Below are 22,250 nucleotides of genomic sequence, written 5' to 3' on the forward strand. Positions count from 1 at the left end.
CAAGCTAAACATTTTGCTATCCTAACTTCCTGCTGTTCTAGTCTTTTGCTATCCTTTTTGCTACCCTAATCAACATGTCAGAACCAAGAGCTCCTATGTGGGGACTGTAAGAGTACCCTGCCTAGAGTAAAGCTATGCAGCTACCAAGCATGCTTGTGGCCATGAACCCTGGGCGCCTGTTGATGGTAATACTTCCTAGGATGGTGACATTTAGCAGATTGGAAATGCATAAAAGGCAGGGGACCTTCGGCGCACAGGTGCCAAATCATCGCCGCAAGGTTCTGACTTTTGCTGGAGAGGAGTTCCCTGATGAGCAGCGATAAAAAGAAGTGGATGATGTGGGTGGGAGTTTCACGGGGCTCACGGCATCTCCCTCCTGCAGCTTCCAGAGGAGCTCTTCATTAGTCCTGCTCAGCTTCTTCTTCTCCTCCACTTCTTTCTCAACGTATTCTTGAAGATTGGCATTCTCCTCTGACAATTGCCTGGGGAGGGAAGCAGGACAACGTGTAAGGTGAACCAGCGTGAAGACGGTGGCATTAATGCAGCCAGTGCTGCACAAGAGGCAGGGCCAGGCAGGACCCTGAGCACCTCCCTCCATCCCATCCCGTCCCATCCCATCCCATCCCATCCCGTCCCAACCAATCCCAACCCCTCCCCCTGCCCCTAGGGCTGCAACTGAGCTGCCCAAGCTGGGGCACGTCTGTCCCCGGGTCTCTCCACTGCTGGGCGAGAAAGGCATCTCCACAAGTCACAGCTGCCCCCATGCCTAACTCTGCCTCCAGATGTGCCTGTGTCTTTCCTCTACACCTTTCTGAGGCAGCTCAGCTGCCAAAGCTTAGCTGGGATGAGCCCCAGCCTTTCTCCGTGACCTCATGCAACTGTCAGCATCATGCATGGCATGCAAAGGTGCTGAGGGCTTTGTGCATTGATCATGTACTCCAGACACTTTAGAAATGGCCATTTTCCCATATAGAAAACAGAGTAAAAATTGTAAATTCCTAAAAGAAAAATTCAGCATATTTGTAAGTAGGAAAAGTGCAAGGCTGCAGTGCACTGCAAGAACAGTATTCTCTACTCGTGGACAGAGGGGATGGAGAGGGTTACTGGCAATATAGGCCAAGATAAAGCGCAGTTGATTGCTCACTCTCCCCCTGCGCTGGCCTTCCCTGGGAGGACGTGGGTTTGGGAGCAGGGTAGGAGCTGAAGAGCGCTCCAGTGGTCGCCATGGTGGGCAACCAGGGCTGCAGAGCACACCAGCTCTGTGCCAGTCCCACACTCATGCCTAGCCTTGGCCACTGATGTCTGGAGAGGACTTCAGAGCTGGCCCCAGATACTTAGCCTGGGTAGGCACAGTGGTTTCAGACGTCCTCTTCTCATCAATACTTGCTTGTGGCTGAGTTGGTTTTGGCCATTCAATGAAGCTGATTGGGGCGTTATCTCCCCCATTCAGCACATGAAGGAAGCAGATGCCAACAAGGGGTTGTGGCCTCTTGTTGCAAAACACCACTGGCACAGTGGTGTTTCTACCTGGGAACCTGCCCATAATTCTCCATGGAGCCAAACCCACCCCTAGATGGAGCCCAGAGCCCTGCGTCAGCAGGCACTTGTGCTCCCTGCACATGCCACCCCTGGGCCAGGGCTTCTGTTCCTGCACCAGGAAGACAAGGGGCTTCAGAGATCAACCCAGCATGGGCTGCCCCAGCAATGGCACCCCTATAGGTAACCAATAAGCAGCACAAAGTGCAGGTGGGCTCCTTACATCCTGCTTTCTCCCTGGCTTCCAAGCCTGGCTCCTGCCCTGTGGCGTTTCACAACCCAGAGGTGCTTGCAGTGCTGCCCCATTTTTTTTCCAGAGCAGCACAGTAGCTGGGGCAGTCCTGAGAGGAGGATAGCTCTGGGGTTTATGCCTCCTTCTGTCTGATTGAAGACAAAAATCTGAAGTCCCAACTCCCAGGGGTTACATTTACAGCTGTAATTCTCACCCTTGTTTCTCAACTCTGCCACCAAAGCTGTGCCATCAGTGAGAGTGCGTTTGTGGAGTGACAGAGCAAGAACGAAGAGGTGAGAGAGAGCAATTGCATCCCCAATGCTTCAAACCAGCTGCTACTGCATGCAAAGGGAGAGGAGTATGCACGCTCCATACTCCCTGTTTTAGCTGATGCCTGATGTAGCTTAGCTTCAAGGCCTTTCCTTCCCTCCTCTCCAGTCATGAGGCTTTGGGTCCTTCTCCAGCTCCTTCCTCCTTGACCCTAACAAACCCTCTATTCCTGACTGCAGCACCAGGGAAACTTCACCAGCAAGGACCAGGGAGGTGTTTTCCCCAGCATACCCTATAACCTGATGACTTTTTTGGGGAGGTGGGGCATGGAAACCTCCTATGGGCACCACAACCTCAGTGAGTCTGCTCTCATCTAACCAGGTGAATGGTTTTAGACGAAATGGGGCAGTGGAGGCAGATTGTGGGCCCTGATCAAGGTGTGTTTTGAGCATGTTCTGGGAACGCCACCATCCCAGCGGATATGTGCAGGAACACTCTGCAGCCCCATTACGCTTGGGCAGGAGCCAGGTCCTGATGTGATCAGCCTGGGGCAGCTCTGAGCATGTACCTAACCTGATTTACAGGCAACTTGGGATTTTTGAGAAATAAACAGGGAGGCACCTAACCTCCCCACTAGGTATTTTCAGCATTCAGCAGCAGCCGGGTGTGGATTTTGGATGCATACACACACAGCTCTCTCTCTGGGTATAGCCTGAAGCCCATAGCAGATGCCATGGACTACTGGTCCACTCTCTTTGTGTCATCACAAGTCTCTGAGAGGGTGGGGTTGGCATTTCCAATTTTTTAAAAAAAAACATTTTTAAAGAATTTCTGCTTTTTTAGCCTTGGTTCCTACAGCAATGGAGTTCAGGTGATCAAGAATATGTCTGTTCTTCTCCCGCTCCCCTGCAAGTTTTGAACCATGAAGCAGTGGCTAGCAGAGGTGAAAGATTAAAAGACACAAGTTGGCAGAAGCTTTCAGAAAGCTGCTTGCTTGGTAGAGGAGGAAAATCCTATTTACGGTCTCATTCGGGAATTAGCTGTGGCATGAGCTCACGATCTAACAGGCATGAAAAAGTCCACATGGGATCTCACCCTGGAGAAATAACTCCATAGAAAACCTCTTGCTACTCATGGAAATACTTTTTCTTTTGCAGTATCTAACAAGACATGCCATAAAAGTTATACACAAAGCCCCACTGCATCCTTTTCCAGCCAGCATTCACTGAGAAAAAAAAAAAAAAAAAGCACGTCTTCCCTGCATTTGTGTGGCTTCTGGTGTGTGACTGGCCCTCTAAGCTGGTAGAGCTCATCTGGGTACTGGGAACAGGCCAGTCACACCAGCATGGACCTCAGAGCGTGGTGAGGGGCTCAGCTCCCTCCTCTGCTAAAGGCACTGCCTGGACAGGAGGCAAGCACAAACCACAGCCTCTCAGCGCGTATCAGCCTCCTTTACGCTGAATGCTGCTTGCTAAAGGGATGGTACGATGCATGGTATCACGGTGTCCTCTGGAGTCCCTCACACAGGAGCCTTTCTGGCCCTCATGCATGCTGCAGTTTGCTGGCAGAGGCAGAATGCAAGTTACAGGCATGGCCTGCAGGTAAGTAGGGAGATGCTTGAGTAGAAAAGAGCCTTGCAGCCAAATGCCCATAAACATGCCACAGAGCATGCAGATGTCCTCCGGAGAGACCTGCTTTGGCACATGGATGGGGAAAGGAGCTGCTGCTTGTTGCATCGCTTATTTTAGCTTCGTGCACATTGCACTGGGAATATATGCTGTGACACCTGATGTGATGTGGCCGGGCACAGGCAGACCCAGCTTCACGTCACTTGGAGACTGAGGCAGCTCGAGCAGCCAGCAGTGCCAGCATCCTTCAGCAAAGCCTCCGCCTTCAGCTCAGCCAACATGTGTCTGCCTCTGCTGCACCACGGGGAGGGAGATGGACAGAGGCAGCATCACCGCTTATAGAAGATACAGATGCCCATTCAGCCCCTCTTCACCATTCAGGCAGAAGAAGGAGGAGCCAATGTAAAAGCAAATGTGTTCTCACTGTGCAAGTTGATAACCTGAGATATGTGTTCCAGTCTTAGACCTAAGCCAGCTAGGGAAACCTTTATCCCCAGCACTGCAGACTCATGATCAGGTATGTTCCTCTGCCAGCCTCCTGACAATTTAAGCAGCTGTAACAAATCACAACCATAATACCACAGAGGTGTGCAGGGGTACATCAGTGTGATAGGGATGCAGGGGAAGGTGGCTTGAGTCACGCCCTTGACTCATGTTAAAGCCTCTCCCAAAAGGCCCATAGGCCAGTAGGTGCCTGGGCTATGCCAACAGAGACCAGGCACCCTCCTGGGCATCTCTAGGGTACTGGAAACTGCCATTCCTCAAACATCCCCAGTCCAAAGGACCAAAAAAAAGCTGGTTGATTTGGAGGGAGGACCCAAGATGCTGGGAAAACAGATGATATAGTCAAGCGCTTGGGGAAGCCCCAGCAGAGGCTCTGTAGAACTCCTGTGTCCAAAGCTGGTGCATGATTTACCTGCAAGGCTCTTCTCCCTTCCTTTGTACCTGCCCTTGGCTATCATTGGAAATATCTCTGTTTATATCTCTTCTCTTTATATTTTATATCTCAGGTTGTGACAAGGGTGCAAAGAGACTGCGGATGAAAAAACTTGCCAAAGGATAACCCTGCCTGGGTGACAGTGGCAATGTTAGGGTGTCTCTCCTGAAACTACCCCATTTCCCATCCTCATTACCCACTGACTAAGGGGTCTCAGGGCACTGACACTGGGATCAGAAGCCACTGGCAACTTTGCTCTCAGCAGCATGTCAAAATCACAGAAACACACAGAGAGATATGTGACCTTCCTTAAGTTAAAGTAAGCAAACCCTGATATAAAAATGATTTTTTTTAATAAAACAAGAAGATCAGGACACCAATTACACTCTCAGGAGGAAATAAGTTTTTCCCCTTCTGAAATAAGTGCCAGCCTTGGGCAGTTAAGATCTGCAGTCTCCTGTCAAGCTGAGACAGATTGCAAATATCAGCACAAACCTTGTTATGACAGTATTTTGCTCAATCCTGGCTCTGAGTTCTTCATTCTGCTGTTGCAGCATGGTGATTTTTTCTTCCAGTTTTAAATTTTTCTCAGCCTGCAATGAAAGAAGATTTGTTAAGTCTGAAGAAAGCCCAATGCCTGATCCAAGAGGGTTCATTCTTTATCTTTATTTGTCCCTAGAGCAACTTCTAACATTTGAGGACAGATGGAGATGGTCGTCTTGACTGCAGCTGAGACTGAGAGGTCTGACTCACACCACGTCATACTGGTGAAGTAAGGGGGGTCACCAGCACAGCATTGAGCAGAGGCAGAGCTGAACCAGCCCTTCCTTCTAACTGAGGAGGAGGAGAGTCTTAGTCTTGTCCAGCACAAGTAAAACATCTTCCTTGGTGGTGCCTTCACACCTTTCATCCCTCTGGAGCCAGCGTTACCAGCCGCTGTTCCCTGACAGGGAGCTGGTGGCACTTGGGGAGCATGGGGATGCCCAGCGTGGAAAGGGCACTGTGGTGCGGGTGGTCAGTCTAGAGATGAAGGAGGAGTGCAGTGGGGTATGATGTGCATCATCCAGCTCAGCTAACCTCCTTGGGCATAAATGTCTGGCGTCCAACCTCTAGTGTTGTGATTCCCTGGTTATGGGGAGGAAAGAGTTACCCACCAGGGCAGATTACACCCAGCAGCAGCCTTAAACTGCTGTTGCATTCACACGAGGTGGGCTGCCCTTTGGAGACACTCCACTGCTGACAGTGTCAGCTTAAATGACAGGCTTAAACTAGACATTTAACTTTAAGCTACAATTAAGTGAAATAAATCCTATCCCAAGCTTAGGTAGCTTTTACTCAGGACAGTTCAAGGGCAGAGTTTGAGGATATCAATAGCGGTGTGTTAAAACATCAGTAAGATGTTTATAGTCAGGTACCATGGCCTCAGATGCCCTGTTTTTCCCAAGTTTTGAATTTGACATACTTTATCACCCTAGTTCTTGGTTTTCCAACAGTTTGAATTTTGCTGAATTCAACACTTTTGGAAGAAAACAAGATATCACAAGGGCAACCTTATCTCTGTGTGAGCTTGGTTATTGAATTTCTCAACCTTTTATAAAGAAGCAAAATACTGTGCACTGGACTTAGCAATAACTCACACCTTATGGTGGAGACATCAGTTTTATGCAGTGGTTTCCAGTCTATGCAGGTAAACATAAAGGATGCTCCTGATTCTCAGATATTCTGGCCTATTCCAGTAGGTTTTGCTATAGCAGAACAAGGATTCTGGCCCCATTTTGAAATGCTCTGAGAGAGGAATCACCATCATGGGCACTTTCTCTGCTTCCTCAATAGTTTTAGTAAGTAGTAGCTATGCCAACATGAAGCATGGACTTGTGCCTCTCCTTCCCTCTCCACTGCAACCCCCACCCTAAACCACTCCTCCCCTGCCACCTTTCATTTCCAGGCTCCCTTTCAGCAGACAAGGAACCAAGCCTGACCCTGTATTTGAAATGGTCTCCTGCTCCCTTATGAGGCACCCCATCTTGCAGAGCATTTGGAGATGCCCTGTAGATGTTCTGGCACTCATAAAGGTAAGTCTTTTAAACAGAAAGCACTTGTGCCTTTGGACCACAGGCGGGCCAGTGTTTTACCATGATAAAGGGCAGGAGCAGGGCTGTGTGTGCTCGTATGTGGTTAATTAGCAAAAGCAGCTAAATGACCAGGAACCATGTAGGCTGTTGTTTATTTATTTTTTTTTTTTTCAGTATAACACTACAGTGCATGTTTTCATATGCCGGCTTAGCTCCAGGAGCAGCATGTTGGAAGGAGCACAGTTAACAAGCCTCAGTTGTAAAGAGGCGCTTTTCTCTACAACCACTTACTCAAGCATCTGTTCAGCAAAATAATCATCTGAGTTCCCAAATTTCCCTGCAAATGGAAACAAATCTTGCTGAAAGCTGCACTGAGCCAGCTCTCCTGGCTCCCCAGCTGAGGCAGTGCCTCATCCTGCCACCATGCTGTACATTTACTGTCACTGGAGGTTATGCCTTACAAAATCACCTTACAAAAGGGTACGCCTTTCAAAATCCCTTTCAATAAAAAAATGTACTTGATGGTGAACTGGGGAGTTCTTCATTAGGGACCCCCCCACAAGCACAGGATGAGAGAATAGGCTGTAGAAAAGCATTACTTCAGGGTTGGAGAGACCTTCCCTGGTGTAAGCCTTGCTAGGGACTGCTTGCTGAATATTGCTGATTCATACTCACAGCTGGGAGCTCCCGAAATGCCTGCATGAGCAGCAGCAAGGCACACATGACTCAATCTTCCTTCACTTGCCCTCTCCAGCCCTAAATGATTACCTGACTCCTGTAGGGGCATACGGTGCAGGCTGGTGTGCAAAATGAAGCCCTGGAGTACCACAAAGTTCCCCTTCCTCCATTCATCCTACAACACCCACCTTGCCATCTAACATAACAGGCTGAGCGGGTATTGCATGAAAAAGATCAATGGATGTTTGGGAGAAATCAAGGGTATTATGGGTGGGTGAAGGGATGGGGAAGATCCCAATTTCTGAGTGAAAACCTGAGACATGGCATAGTAGAAGAAACTGTAGGTTGACAGTGGAACAACACAATGTACAGTCATTTATGAACCTCTGACTGTGTCTTGCCCCAACCTCATGTGTTTTCTCACCCCTCTTATGTCCATCTGCTGTAGCCAAACTTTTACTTTTCTACCCCTGTGATGTCTCCTCTGAACTCACCTGTTTTTCTAGCTCCATAATCATCTTCTCCTGTTGGTGAATCTGATGGTTCTTCATTTCCAGAACATGTTTTAAGCTCTTCAGATCTTTTTCTAAGTGCAGGTATGGAGCTCGTACAATCTAGGAAACAAACCAGTGATTTGGATATCTGTCAGCCATAAATGCATCTTCAGCCATAAGATAAAGTTTCCTCAGCGTAGCCAGTGGTTTAGGAGTCTCAGTGATGTGAAAACCACCTGGATCTGGGCCTCCCCAGCCCATCTGAACCCCAATATTCTCTCCTAGACCAACCCTTTGGCTGGGTAGCCGAAGGTGCCTTTCTTTTGACCAGCCTTGTGGCTAGAAGGACTGGATGCCAGGTTGTTCAGCAACCTCATTCCTACTCATAGCTTGGGAACCGCATGAGATGTTTTATCATTGTGCAGGGATTTTGGCTTGGGAAAAGTACAAACGTGAAACTGAGGAAACTGGACAAGGGGCCCAGAGGTGAGAGCTACAGCGTTCTGCCTTGCTTGCACCACTGCGTGACGGTGCCTGTTAACAAAGATCAGATCTGCTGGGAAAAAGTCCCTCCTCCGCTTGAGAACTTCAGCTGTAGGGGATACCAGGGTTCAACTCATGGGCAAAAGATGTGCTCTGAATTATACTGATGAAATACTCTTGCTGACTTCAGCTGTTCTGGATTTTTCCCAGTGTAACTCACTCCAGAGAACTGCCTGGTGGTACTTGGCACTAACAGCACTGTGACACAGCAGAACTTGTCCTTTCATGTAAATTAAATACTGCGGTGGAGGTGGAAAGGGACTGGTGCTACCCATTTCCCACGGCCAAGCCTGTTTCAAACATTTGTGCTCCTTTCCTAAGGAGTTTGCTCATCTAAAAACTCACTGAGCTCCCCTCGCACACCCCACTATTTTCAATCTGTCCCCTCTGTCATGTTGATACAGCTGCCCATGGGGCTGGGCTGTGAACACAGGGAAATGCCCCAAGTTAAAAGGAAACTCTTTATGGAGGGTCATTTCAGGGTCATTTCATTTCAGATAAATAATTGCAGTGTGTGTTTACTTACACACTGTAAATAAACAGCATGGCCCCAATAGACAGCAGTTGAATAAATATTTCGTATGACAGGGCTGTCCCCTGCAAGTCCAGAAAAAAATGAGGGAATGCAGAGGGCATCAAAGAAGTTGGTTCAGAAGCCACAAAAAAAGAAACCTAAATGTGAAAAGACAAAAAGTAAACAGAGAGGAAGAAGGGAAAGAATAGACAGCAGTAAGGACATAACTAGCTGGAGTTAATGAAATGTTTTGGAAAGAGAGCTACAAATGCTGGGTGAAAGAATAAAGAAAAAGAAGGAAACTCAGAAAACGATGGACCTAGGCTAAGATTTCTGACTCCTCCTGAGAGCTCAAGACCTGGGGTCTCAGCTGGGACCAGCCTCCCAGCCCCTGGGGTAATGATCCCATTGCTATCCACTGAATCATGTGATGCGAGTCGTACTTAGAAACGCATATCTTGATGACCGTATAGTTATAGCTGCCATCTACCTTCAGTTGTTCCTCGGTGTTTTTCTTCAGAGCCTCTTCAAATCGGTCTGCTTTGGCCTTAAGAGAATGGTTCTGGAAGGTGAGGGTGTCTATCTGGTCCTGGAGGGGAGACACATCTATGAACACACCAACCGTGTTATCACCCCTCTGATGTTCATACAAGTCAATGTGCACAGTGAAACCACCAGGGGAGCTGAACAAGACTTAGAAATCCCCACAAGGTGCTGTTTTTTACATAAGGCCGCTTGAACATACAGTGGGGTTTTTGATGATAACTCAGTGCTGCAGGGAACCCCAAAATCCCTGCAATGCCGGCAGCTGGCTGACACTGGCTGGCACTACTTCATGAAATGTCTTTGATGCTAAATGACCGCATCTCCTTGGGCTGGATGAGAATGAGCATGTCCTTCTTTAGGAGAGCTGGCATTTATATCACAGGCATGAAAGAGATCGTTTGTGCGGTCCTTAGAGTCTGAATAAGGCGGGAGATATCCCATCCTTGCTTGCTTCACCTTCCTAGGCTTCTAACATGGTAACAAGCAATGACGAGTGAGTGGTGTGGACTTTGAATGATCGTCATTCCATCTCAGAGCAATACGCAGGAACAACATGCTATTTTAAGCAATCATATTTCTGTTACCATCAAAGGCATTCCTTTTACCTCTCTATACACAATATCTGTAAAACCCACAGTTGCTGTGAAACTGTTATTCTTCCGTATATGTAATTTCTTGGCTGTAACACATCAGTGCTAATTGCAAAACTGCTGACATGCCTCAAACTGTCACAGCCGCATGAGGAAGGCAGTGGCAGTTGCTGTGTGCAACAGTATGTGCTAGTCAGGGAGGTTTAAAACTGTAATTCATCTCTGCCTGTGAAATCAAGCAGAGCTTTCATTATTTGCTGTGGCATCTTGTTCACACAAGATTTCCAAACTTAGCGTGAGTCACAGGGGCACGCTTCTCCCCTCCCCTCCTTGGGGTTTCTTCATCTAGAGAGTGAGAACAGCATGGAGTTATTAGAAGGACTAAAAAAGCCAAGATGAACTTGAGCTTGGTGTTAAATAGTGAGAGATGTGATGTGCAGGGCTGACCCTGGCTGGCCATAGCCTGGCTGCACAGCTGGGCCAGCCCTGGGGCATCCCTCATCAAGGGCTGCATTGCCCACCGGTGGGAATGGAGGTATGTCTACACCGCAGAACCAGGTCCCCCACAATCAGGGAGAGGGGAATAATTTAAAGCACAGGCACAGGGCCAGGCAGGGAGAGGTCAGGATTTCTGAGCCCCAGGGGTGCCCACTGGAGGGTACCATGTAGACAAGGTGATGCTCACAGCCACCACAGGTGCCAGAGCTCTCCCCGCCATGCAGGGGAGAGCTCAGCTTTGCTCCTTGTGCTGGGCCAGCAGTCAACAGGGTCAAAAGGACCTTTCTTTGCTTTATCCAGCTGCCTTTTCTTCTCTTTAGGTTTGCCCTCTCTTCTCTTTCAGATAGTTAGCATTTTGCTGAACAAGCCAAGGGGGAGGTAAAACCAAAAACACCTGAGGGGGCACATTTGCTGCTAGATCCCGGTTTGGACAGGTGGAGGACAAGAGGTACCGTAGCTGGTAAGAAGCTATGCCCTGGTGTGCTGGCAGCTGGCAACAGGGCTGGGGCTGCCCCGTCAGCCGCTCTGCAAACATCATGACGGGGGTGGGAAATAATGAAACTGCTCACCTGGAGGGACAGCCGCAGTTTTTCAAAATTCTCTTCTAATTGTGTCTTTTCCAGTTTGTGAGCAGTATGCAGTTCTGGGGGGAGATACACAGACATGACATTGCTAAGCAAAGTCCAGCAAACCAGGGTCCAAGGGCACAGGCATCATGAGCCAAGTGCAATTTGGGATGCAGTTTGAGGGCATGGAGGTTGAGTAGGAAACTGGTAGTAATGTACTCTGTGACCTTAGGTGAATTGTTTTGAGGATCAGGATTTCCTGATCTTTCACTCCTTGTAAGTACTTCTATTTCTACGTGACCAGATTCTGATTTTCCAGAACTGCTCAGAATCCCCGGCTCCTGGGGGCTCTGATCTGAAAGGGGTCAGTCTGACAGTGGGTCATATACCAGATTGGAGTGAGTACCCCCAAACCAAAGAGTTTTAAATCAGATACAGTTAAAAGCTGGGGTTTCAGTTTCTTTGGGGAGATAGAGTGGGGGGCAGAAACTCAGATGACGCAAAACCGCAAATGCCGGTGCTTCCCCAGGAGCTGGGGCAGAGAACCTGTGGGGTTTATTCCATTAGTGAGATTGACAGAGCCCAAAGACGAAAGAAGTCCTCTATTTATATTACATGATTAAAGGTTTCACTACTAGAACAACTCACCCTGGACTTAATAATAACCATAATTTTAATAACCAAAGTGGGATAAAGTTTTATCTCTAAACCAATGGCGTCAAACTGTCATTCAGTACAATAGGAGCACCTACGTTCTTAGTATACGGACACTCTGTTCTTGGGGTCTTTGTGCCCAACCCCATGGGGTTCTGTCCTCTGACCATTGCTCACTGGCCCCAGTAACACCAGTAAGAGTACAAATGCTGTAGTGCCCTGTACAGCACACCAGACCGCAGGTGCTGCAATGCCTTTTCCATGCACAGGAGGGCATTTCATACCCGCACCAGGACTAGGGAGCACAAACTTTGGCCACCAGAACCTTGATAAACCACAGCCAAGCTTTATCATCAGGAAATGCTAAAAAAAAAATGGACAGATAAGAATATCCCCAAGCAAGGAACAGCTTTTAAAAATTTTTTTTTTCTTTTCAAAATTGTATATGTTCATTTTAAAATGGTATGCCAGGTACCATCTCTGCCTATGGGAGAGGGGAATAGACTGTTCTCAGCTCACGTTATGCTCTGGGCTGTCTCTAATTGGCACCGTGCAGAGCTAAGCAATACAGCTCAGTTTGGGGAAAGTTGTGGGAAAACCTTCTAGAGTCATTTAAAAATTAGACCCTTGTGCTTATGTGTAAAAAAAAAAAAAAAAGAGGGAAATTGTACAGATAACTGTCAAAGTCAGCTACAGCATGTACAAAGACATGTATTTAGATACTGAACTGGTAGGGAGAAAACATCTCTGTCTGCAGCATCGAATCCTGTGGACAAACCGTAACACAAAATAAAGATAACAGTGCTGAGGAGCAGGTCTGCACCAGTGTGTGGCGTTGGTCTGCTCAGCCTGGCCAGACTTTTGCTACTGAAGCTGATGAGTCTTGTTTTTAGAAGCAGTGTAGGCATTTAAGCACCTAAATTCAGAGATGTTCAATGAGGTTTGCGAGCAGCTGAGGATTAGGCTCTTGAGAAAAGTCTGTGTGTGAAGTGAGGTGGAATTTGGACTCTATGTTCAGCAAGTGATAGAGGAACCCTTATCTTTGGCCCAAAGGCCCCTCAGATAGTCTCAGGTCCAAGTTAGGTGCTGTACACAGTGCACACAGCTCTCCCTTGCCCCAAGAATGAACCTGGTGGTCCACCCCACATGAAAGCACTAGACCAACACAAATTTTCTGTATCAACTGCCCTGGAGGAAGAAAATCTGGGTTTACACAATCTCACTACAGTGCTAATCCCTGCTCTGGAATCGGATTGTCTTTGACTTACCTTGAATCTTGCAGTCATTCTCATCCTGCAGTACTGTAATGGCGACTATGTGGTTATTTTCCAGCTGTAACATTGCAGCTTCGTGTAGAGCTGTGATATCTTCCACCTGTTCCAATGACAATGAATGGAGACGTGGATGCACGATTAGACACGCCGCAGCCCTGCCAAGCCATGGCTAGAGAGCTCCAGTGAGCTGGAAACAGTAAAAGGATCTACCGAGCACGACACTTCCAGCACCTACAACAGTTTTATTCATTACAAAACAGGCATGTTGATGCCTTGAAGTCACTGCTGATAGCATTGTTTTTTATTTTAACTTAATGGTGATAAAAGAAGTGCATAAGAAAGCAAAAGGCCAAAAAGCCCTTAAGCAAAGAAGCCATTTATGAAATGTTCAGGAATCCCAACATTCCATTAATCTCAATTATATTAATGACCTGACTCCCTCTGACGGTCAGATAAACACGCACAGTTCTGAGCCATCCTGGTTTTTGTCTTCACGGCACTTTGCTGCAATGATTTTTATTGCAAGGTCTTGAATTAACTTCCCTGGCAAGTACCTATGAATTATTCATAGTTGTAAAATATTTATTTCTAGAGAACTATTGAAATTATTATCAGTGGGTATGTAAAATGAATCCAAATCTCTCACACTTCTACTTCTACTTGAAAAATCCGTCAATACCCAAATTCCTATGTCCTCTTGAATCATGTATTTTGAGTCCACATCCAATAAGCTGATGAAAGACATGACAGCACCTTTTCCAGTGCAGACACAAGAGTTTTCAGGTCAGTGTGGAAGTAAGCAAGATGACACTGAAGCCACAAAACTTTTCCCCGATCTCATACTGAGGCCAGGAAGAGGTCCTGCTGCTGCAAGTTGCCCAACAAAGTGCACCGCACGCCACACGGCAGACGGCTGTCACGGGAGCAGGGGATGCTGTCGGAAGAGGGCTGCGGGCAGCCTGTGTTCCTGTGCACCCGATGGCTTTGGGACTCCTTCGGTACATTGTTTGTTACTAGGCTTGGCTAACGGAGAAGCAAGATTCCTAATGATGACATTTTGATATGCACCATTAAAGAAAATACAATGAGAAGTGGTGATCGAGGTTAAGTCAGTGGTGCACAGCAGTTTCCGAATGCAATGCACTGATTTGCTTTCCTGGGCTTTGCAATCACAGTGATCTTATTTGCTACATTTAAGACATTATCTGTGATATCTGGCAATGCAGAGGATCAAACTATTTTCCTTTTACTAAGAAACAACTGTTCATTGCAAAGTGACTCGACTTTAAACAGCTTTTTTGCTCACTGTTATGTTAAACAATGGCAGAAAGTTACTGCAGCTGAGCATGTCTTGACTGGAATAAATGTTATTACACTGCATTTAACTGTCAAACATATGTGTTAGATTACCCAACAGAAGCAAAATTTCCAAGCATATTGGAGAAAGCATGCTCTTAGAATGAAAGATAGGCATTTAACATGGAATTTAAAATTATCCAAACTCATTTTCATAATAATGTGGGAGACAACTTGGTGGCGAAGAACTGTTTGGAAAACAATGGGGGCTCAGCCTGCTGATATATGGCATGGAAGAGCAGGGAAAGGGCAGCTAGATGACTCAGTGGGCTACTAATGGGCTAGGGACCATCACTTGACTTTTCCCAGAGCACGATGTCCTTGTATATGATGTCTGTGCGCTGAAACCCCATGGGCATTGCCATGTTCTTTACCTCACCCTTGCTTAAGTCTTTATTCATACTCTAATTGCTTCTCAGCTTAGCAGCACCGCATAGGAATCATTATGCTCAACTCCAATGCCTTCAGAAGGTGAAGGGGTCTCCTTCCGCTGCTACCATCCTTGGCAGGTAATTTATCTATAAAGCCAATTAAATATGTTCCAAATGGTCTTCAGGGATTTTTCTGTCCTCTGTTTGTTTCATATCTACATCCCAAACGACTCTTTCTAATCTTCCAGCATGACCTCCTGTCTGCAATTTTTCATAGCAGACAGCCTACTTGGCACTGGGAAGCAGATCTCTTGGATGTGAATTCCAGCTTCACTACTAACTTACTCTACAGGCTTGATCAACTCACTTAACCTGTATCATGGTTATTTCTGGCTTTAAAAAGCAGCTCAGGTGGGATTTTTAAGGCTTAATAAAGTATAATCAAGAGGAGGCTCTAGTGGGAGAGGTTCAGTAAGTTGGTGGACAAAACAGCTTGAGCTGAGCCGCTCAAGCAAGAAACACCAGCAAGCCGGGATTGCAGCCTTTACTTTGCCATTTGGCCCTTAGCTGCAAGGAGATATGAGAAATATTGGGATGTGCTGGCACACATGAGTGGATGGTGAGAAGTTTGGCTCTCATGCTCTGCTATGCTGAAAGAGCTGCCTCACCTCCTTGGAGACAGCTGAGCCCCCAAAACCTGACAACTGTATATCTAAAGAAACAACAGCTATCTGATACCAAACTAAACAGTGATTACAGCAATGCTGTGTGGAAGGCTACACTGTGACTGGAAACCATGAAAGTGGGGCGACTAACTTCTGAATTAGATGCTGTGGACACAGAAAACCATGCAGGTCCATGGTTAGAAAGATTTTGCTGTTGTTATTGCCTTCCTGAATGCAAGCTCCAATTCCCCCATGCAGATGGACAGCTCAAGGACAAGGCTTTTCTCAATGTCCAGCATGAGAGCTCTTTAGCTCATGGGTTAGGTGCCTCTGCTCTAATGCTGTCTGGGACCAGCGCCAGCTCAGCAGCATCAGGGCTGAATGACTCCAGTCCCTCAAGCAGGCTTTGCTCATTTTGGCGTGCTCTGAGCTGGGCACTTCTCCTCTTCCTCCGAGCAGGGAGAGGAAGAACCAGAGGATGGCAAACTCTTTGGGTCAGCAGCTTTTAGGGATCCTTATTCCTCATGCACCTTGGTTCCTGGACTAACAAATTTCTCATTTTCCTTGCCAAGAAACATTGCTGGTGAGTAGCTTTCCAGCCTGGCCTGTCAGCTTCCTCCAACACAAGAGCGCTTGACACAGGATGGGTGTGTGGCGGAGTAGGAATTGAAAGTGAAAACCTCCTAAAACTTATTATGAGATGCTAACAGAACCACGGGTTGTAAAGGTGGGCTTAAACTCTGAGATATTAGGGTCACAGCAGCACTTTCAAAGCAGTGGAGAGAAATGTTTGTGATTCAGTAATTCAGGGAACAGAGTTCTGGAGACCAAAGGGCTGGAGGAGAGAGAACTGTTTACCCCACAGAGGGAAAGATGTTTTTCCATTGCTTCTGTGTGGTGATGAACAGAATCACAATAGATAAGAATATGAGAAAAATAAGTATATTTCTAGCAAGTCCTATGGTGACCTCTATCACCATTTCTTGCACTGATCAGCTTGAAGGGAAAACCCCCACAGCCTGTTCTTGTGGGTCCTGGGAGCTTACAGAAACACTTCAAAGAGTAGCAGAGGTAAGCCATAAATTGTCTCAGCAAAAAACTAACTCGCGGAACAAATCCCCTCACGAATGTTAATGCCTGGGGATCCAGGAGAGGCAAGGCCTGCAGCTAGAGCTAATGCCTTCTACTAAGCAAGCTGACACACTGACACGGTGGAAGGAAAAAAAAAAAGTGAAGGCTTTTGGGAACACCACTCCTCCTTCATATCAGAAAGCAAAGCAGAACATTTCAGGGGCGTTGCAAGAAAACCGTCTTGCATGAACTGGAATGAGAACCGAAAGACATGGCTCAGCACAGATCCTAAGCATTTACAGCGAAAGATTTTGAAAAACCTGGTTTAGAAGACAAAAACCTATGTAACAGCACCTTCTAATGCATCTTTGAAAATCAGTGCACTGCACTAACAGAAGAAGGTGGTTTATCCCGGACAAAAGAGCCCAGTCACATACAGCCTCTGTGTTGCACATTACAAGCCTGCAAATCAGTAACAACTGGCAGACACAGCAATTAAAATAGGTAAAATCCAGCGAGAGTTCTTCAAATGCTCCCCACTGAAGAATCAAACCAAATTGCTTGGCAGTACCCCAGGGTGGCACCCCAGGGCAGCAGACACACTGGGGCACGGGCTGGGATGCCGTCTGCATGTCCAACATAGCTGTCCGACCCACATGCCAGTGAGGACCATGCTGTGCCTAGCCCCGGTGTGCCACTGGTGTTACACAATAAATCCAACACCAGGCAGTTGTGACATGAGTGACATAAAACTGTCACCACCTCGGTTTCTACTTGCACTCCTGTCCAAGGAGTGCTTTACAGTACGTCAAGTACAGGCAGTAAGTGGTGTCATTTCCCTTTTTACTAATAGTTGACCTTAAAGACAGTGGGTTGCTGTCTCTGCCATGCTGTTTTGGTGCTCTCCTCTCCCGTGAGCTCAGTGCAGGTTGCCCCTTCCCTGGCTCCTGGAGGTGCTTTGGCTATGCCACACAGTGCTGCACCAGCCTTTACCTCTTAAATGGACTAAATCAGCTTGGGCACAGGCTCTGCTGATGGGGCTGGTTTGCTTCTGAGCCCACAGCACTGTCCTTGGGAACACGGGGCATGTCTGAGGTCTGCACCCCGCTGCAGCACCTGCTGTCAGCCTGCGCCCCGGGCTCCGGCACCGGGGAGCAGCAGCTCTGGAGCCGCGGCCACAGGCTGGTTCAGGCAGCAGCCCCAAAGGGCACGCTGGAGATACTCTGAGGTACAGAGCATGCATAAAGCTTTCTGGTCGACCTTTGGTCACATCCATCCAGCTCACAGACCTCATCTGCACTGCTACTGTTGCTGCCAAATTACATTGCTTCAGGGAGTGAAAAATTCACCCTCAACCTCACCTCCAGCTGCCCTGGGCATTGGCAAAATCCCCCCATCTGGATAGAGTGATGCTGGCAAATGGGGTCTGTTGGCTGGGCTCGAGTTTTGGGGATGGCTGGCCCTTGTGCTGCACCAGACGCCCGGGTGGGATACCCACGGCAGTGGAGGCTGTGGCATGTCAGAGCCTGACGGATTGCAGAGTGCAACCTGAGTGCAGCAACAAAGCTGGTGAGGGGTCTGGAGCACAAGTCTGATGAGGAGCAGCTGAGGGAACTGGGGTTGTTTAGCCTGGAGAAGAGGAGGCTGAGGGGAGACCTTATCACCCTCTACAGCTGCCTGACAGGAGGCTGTAGTGAGGTGGGGGTTGGCCTCTTCTCCCTGGTAATGGGCGATAGGATGAGGGGAAATGGCCTCCAGTTGCACCAGGGCAGGTTTAGGTTGGACATTAGGAAAAATGTTTTCAGTGAAAGGGTTATCAAGCATTGCAATGGGCTGCCCAGGGAAGTGGTGGTGTCCTCATCCCTGGAGGTATTTAAAAGATGGGCAGACGAGGTGCTTAGGGCCATGGTTTAGTGTTGGGATGGCAGGGTTAGGTTAATGGTTGGGCTTGGTGATCTTAAAGGTCTTTTCCAACCTAAACAATTCTATGATTCTATGATACTCATGTGAGAAAAGCCCTCATGAACTGTGGTACTGGGCAATGGGTAAGAGTTGCAGCTGGAAAAATCAGAACTGTATCCACTGCTCACTGAGTGCAAAATGAGAAAAGGCCAGGTAAAGGCATTATTTCCATAATCTAGAGCGGGGTATTTTGCCACCCTGTGAGAGGTGCCCATTGGTGAGTTAAACTGTTTGTTCATTCCAGCTGTTAAAAACAAGGCTAAAGGAGCTGCACATGAGAGTATTCCTAGCTGCATACAGAAAGCAAAGCAAGGAGAAACACTTGGGATGTACAATCTAAGAGATGAGTCTGAACAGTGGAGCAGAAATCAGGGAACCTGGTGTGTATCACCTGCTTGATGTTTAGGCTACGTGTTGCATGGGCCCTATTGCTTCACTGCACCCCCTTTAACCAGCATTGCAAGTAACGGTGGGCAGGGCTCTGCTGGCCTTACCTGTGGTGAGCAGATTCTTGTTCATATAAATTGACTACAATAGCTGGGCTGGGGAGCAAGTATGTGTGGAGAGCAGAGCCAGTCTTAATATTTGTGTCGTGAAACGTCTGGAAACATGTGAAGACAAGACATGGCAATGTAATGTACTACTATGTAGAAATACCAATAGGAATAATAGGGAGGAAAAGCAGTAAAGGTAGTAAGGAATATATTTTTCCAGTCATCAATTCATTACCAGTGTCTTCATGTTGGAGTGTGCAATATATTTCATTACCTGAGCCCATTCAGTACCGGCACAGTCTACTCTTCAAAGGGAACAGGCAGAGACTGACCTGATCCTGATGCTGCAGTTTGACTTGCTCCAGCTGCAGCCTGTGCTGCTCCTGCAGGCTCTCCCGCTTGGTGTTGTACTCGTCCTGCAGCCGCTGCTCCAGCACCTGCAGCTCCTCCTGCTGCTGCCTGCGAAGCTGCTTCACCTCCTCCTCAAAGCGCCTCTCCAGCTCCTCCTTCTCGCTCTGCAATTTCTTCCATCTCGCTGCATTGAGGGCTGTGGAGACAAGAGCGTACAGTCAGGCTCTGAACAGCTCCGGAGCAAACAGTGGCATCAGGTCTGTTCGTACAGTGCTGAGCACGGTGGTTCTTGCCAAATCTGTGGCTCCCATGAATCTCAGCCATCAACAAGATCTCCCTGTCACTTCTCTCTCTGTCCTGCTCTCTCACACACACATGCACACATGCATTTGTCTAACTAGAGGTGCTGGCAGAGTATGCAAAAGCCCATTGAAAACTGGGATCTGGTGAAGTATGATAAGGATGATGATGATGATGATGATGATGATGATGATGATAATAATAATAATAATAATAATAATAATAATAATAATAGGGAACTCCATGGATCTTCAGGGTGACTGGGTGTTCTCTCCTGACCAACACAGTCTTGGAACCACAAATTGAAGCTTCAGGGCTTTTACTTTGCCTTGGATGTGAGACAATCACTTGACAGAAAGCCTTTCAACTAGGATACAAGTTTTTCCTTATCTCCTCCTTTCAAGCTACAGTCTTGGCTAAGTCCCCTCTTCCAGTGATGTGCCAGGAAGGCAGGAGATGACTGGGCTCTTGCGGCACATCCTGTGCACATGTTATGCAGGATGTGTGATTGACCACTTGACCAGGAGTAGGAATTGCATCTCATACGTACATTTTCCAGCTGTTAGAAGCTGCTCACCCCACAAACCTGTCTTTCACACCAGCTCTGTCAAGGACCTCTTTAATCAATTAACACACACCTGCTTAAAATATCTCGATATTCAAACCACTATCTTGCGTGCCTCATGGAATTAGAGAGCACAAATCAAACTGGAGGCAATCAGAAAACCTGGAAATTTTACTCTTGTGAACTAACCCAATGGCCATGTCTCTGAATTCACAACCATCTCTACAACTAGTGTCAGGAAGCGCAACTGCAACAGTTCTATCAAGTCAAGGATATTCAGTCTGTTTTCCCATTTGGTTCCTCACCTATATTGTTCCCCAAGTCCCTGGACAGCAGTGTCCCAAAACACTGTGTCCTCAGCCTTTTGCTTTCCTAAAGAACGGTTGCAATCAATCCAGATATTGAAGACCTGATGCAAATTGGACAAGGTCAGCCAGACTACATTTAGAGAACAAGTTTGCTCACTTGCAAAGATCTAACAGGCAAGAAGTGATTAAATTCATCATGACCATAACATTCAGAACAACACTAGAGATGAAGAGTGTGTTTTTAATGGCGCTACTAGACCTTCTTTCTGATTTAGACCCATAGCTGGTTTAGAAAAATGACCATCTTTTGAATATATCACCTATATTAGCCACTCATTCTTCCTTTGCCTTTCAAAATGCACGTGCCACGCACAGACCTGTATGGCGTTGTAAATCAGTGAACTGGAAGCAGCCGTCTCCCTGGGTAGACAACTTCTGAATGTTTCAAACACATATTTATCCTATGACTGCTGTCTTATATTTGTTCAATGTCTGTTGCAGAAAAACCCATGTTTTCCTATCTCTTTCTACTATGGCATCAGACTGTCCTCATTTGTTTTTTTTCAGGATAGAAACAATTTTCAAAGTTACCTACAGCTGTGACCACTGATCACATTAGGTGCATCCACGCGAGGTAGTTTGCGCACCCAAGCTAACCATCCCCTTCCCCACACAGCTGTTTTTCACCCTGTTTAGAGCTCTGCTTCCACACTTACTGGACAACAATATCCAGACTTGCTCAGTATGTCCACACGGATATCGCTACTGGGGTCCTGCTCTGATCCTGATGTTTTCTGGAGCACTAAGAGGGACTTGGTGTCCCTTTCAAGCTCTATAGCTCCTTAAAGAAAGAGAGAAAGTCAGCCTGAACCAGTGAGCTTAGCACCGCAGCAGTGGCACAGAGAAAGCTTTCCCGCCTGCCTCATACCCAAAATGGAACAGTGTGATTTATATGGTCATTAGCTGAAATGTCTTCTCTCTTGGCAGTTTGGATTATAGTTCTAAACCCTCTCCCTTGCTTTTTCATTTTCTTCGACTTCCAAAGTGATCCCAGAGCTGGAGGACAAGGGATAATGCTTGCAGCTCCGCATTCAGCAGAATTCAAACTTACTCAGGCTTTAAATTGGAGCTGTAACGAACCCCATCTCTCTTCAGCTTCTCTAATGAGATTACCCAGCACACAGGAAGGGATGGGCAATGAAATCATAGAATCATAGAATTATTTAGGTTGGAAAAGACCTTTAAGATCATCAAGTCTAACTGTTAACCTAACCCTGCCATCCCACCACTAAACCATGTCCCTAAGCACCTCATCTGCCCGTCTTTTAAATACCTCCAGGGATGGGAACTCCACCACTTCCCTGGACAGCCCGTTCCAATGCCTGATAACCCTTTTGGTGAAGAGATTGTTCCTAATGTCCAACCTAAACCTGCCCTGGTGCAACTGGAGGCCATCACCGCTTGTGCTATCGTTTGTCACTTGGGAGAAGAGACCAACACCCACCTTGCTACAACCTCCTGTCAGGCAGTTGTAGACGGCAAAAAGGTCTCCCCTCAACCTCCTCTTCTCCAGGCTAAACAACCCCAGTTCCCTCAGCTGCTCCTCATCAGACTTATGCTCCAGATCCTTCACCAGCTTTGGTTGCCCTTCTCTGGACACACTCCAGCCCCTCAATGTCCTTCTTGTAGTGAGGGGCCCAAAACTGAACACAGTATTCAAGGTGCGGCCTCACCGGCACCAAGTACAGGGTAAGGATGACTGCCCTGGTCCTGCT

The 22,250-nt window shown here is 47.3% G+C and overlaps 1 protein-coding gene across 1 annotated transcript in view; it reads right to left on the reverse strand.

Annotated features, from left to right (window-relative positions):
• Window positions 1-265: 265 nt before the first annotated feature.
• MTUS2 (microtubule associated scaffold protein 2) overlaps window positions 266-22,250 on the reverse strand; it is a 67,294-nt gene continuing 45,309 nt past the window's right edge. Inside the window, exons 7-15 of the mRNA XM_009644610.1 lie at window positions 21,192-21,316; window positions 20,633-20,642; window positions 19,284-19,498; window positions 13,027-13,132; window positions 11,108-11,181; window positions 9,395-9,493; window positions 7,848-7,967; window positions 5,099-5,196; window positions 266-482 (exon numbers count right to left, since the gene is read on the reverse strand). Of these exons, the coding sequence (XP_009642905.1) occupies window positions 266-482; window positions 5,099-5,196; window positions 7,848-7,967; window positions 9,395-9,493; window positions 11,108-11,181; window positions 13,027-13,132; window positions 19,284-19,498; window positions 20,633-20,642; window positions 21,192-21,316 (1,064 nt within the window). The remainder of the gene's footprint in view (window positions 483-5,098; window positions 5,197-7,847; window positions 7,968-9,394; window positions 9,494-11,107; window positions 11,182-13,026; window positions 13,133-19,283; window positions 19,499-20,632; window positions 20,643-21,191; window positions 21,317-22,250) is intronic.

The sequence above is a fragment of the Egretta garzetta genome, unplaced genomic scaffold, assembly GCF_000687185.1.
Source record: "Egretta garzetta isolate BGI_Z169 unplaced genomic scaffold, ASM68718v1 scaffold40, whole genome shotgun sequence".
Classification (NCBI taxonomy): domain Eukaryota; kingdom Metazoa; phylum Chordata; class Aves; order Pelecaniformes; family Ardeidae; genus Egretta; species Egretta garzetta.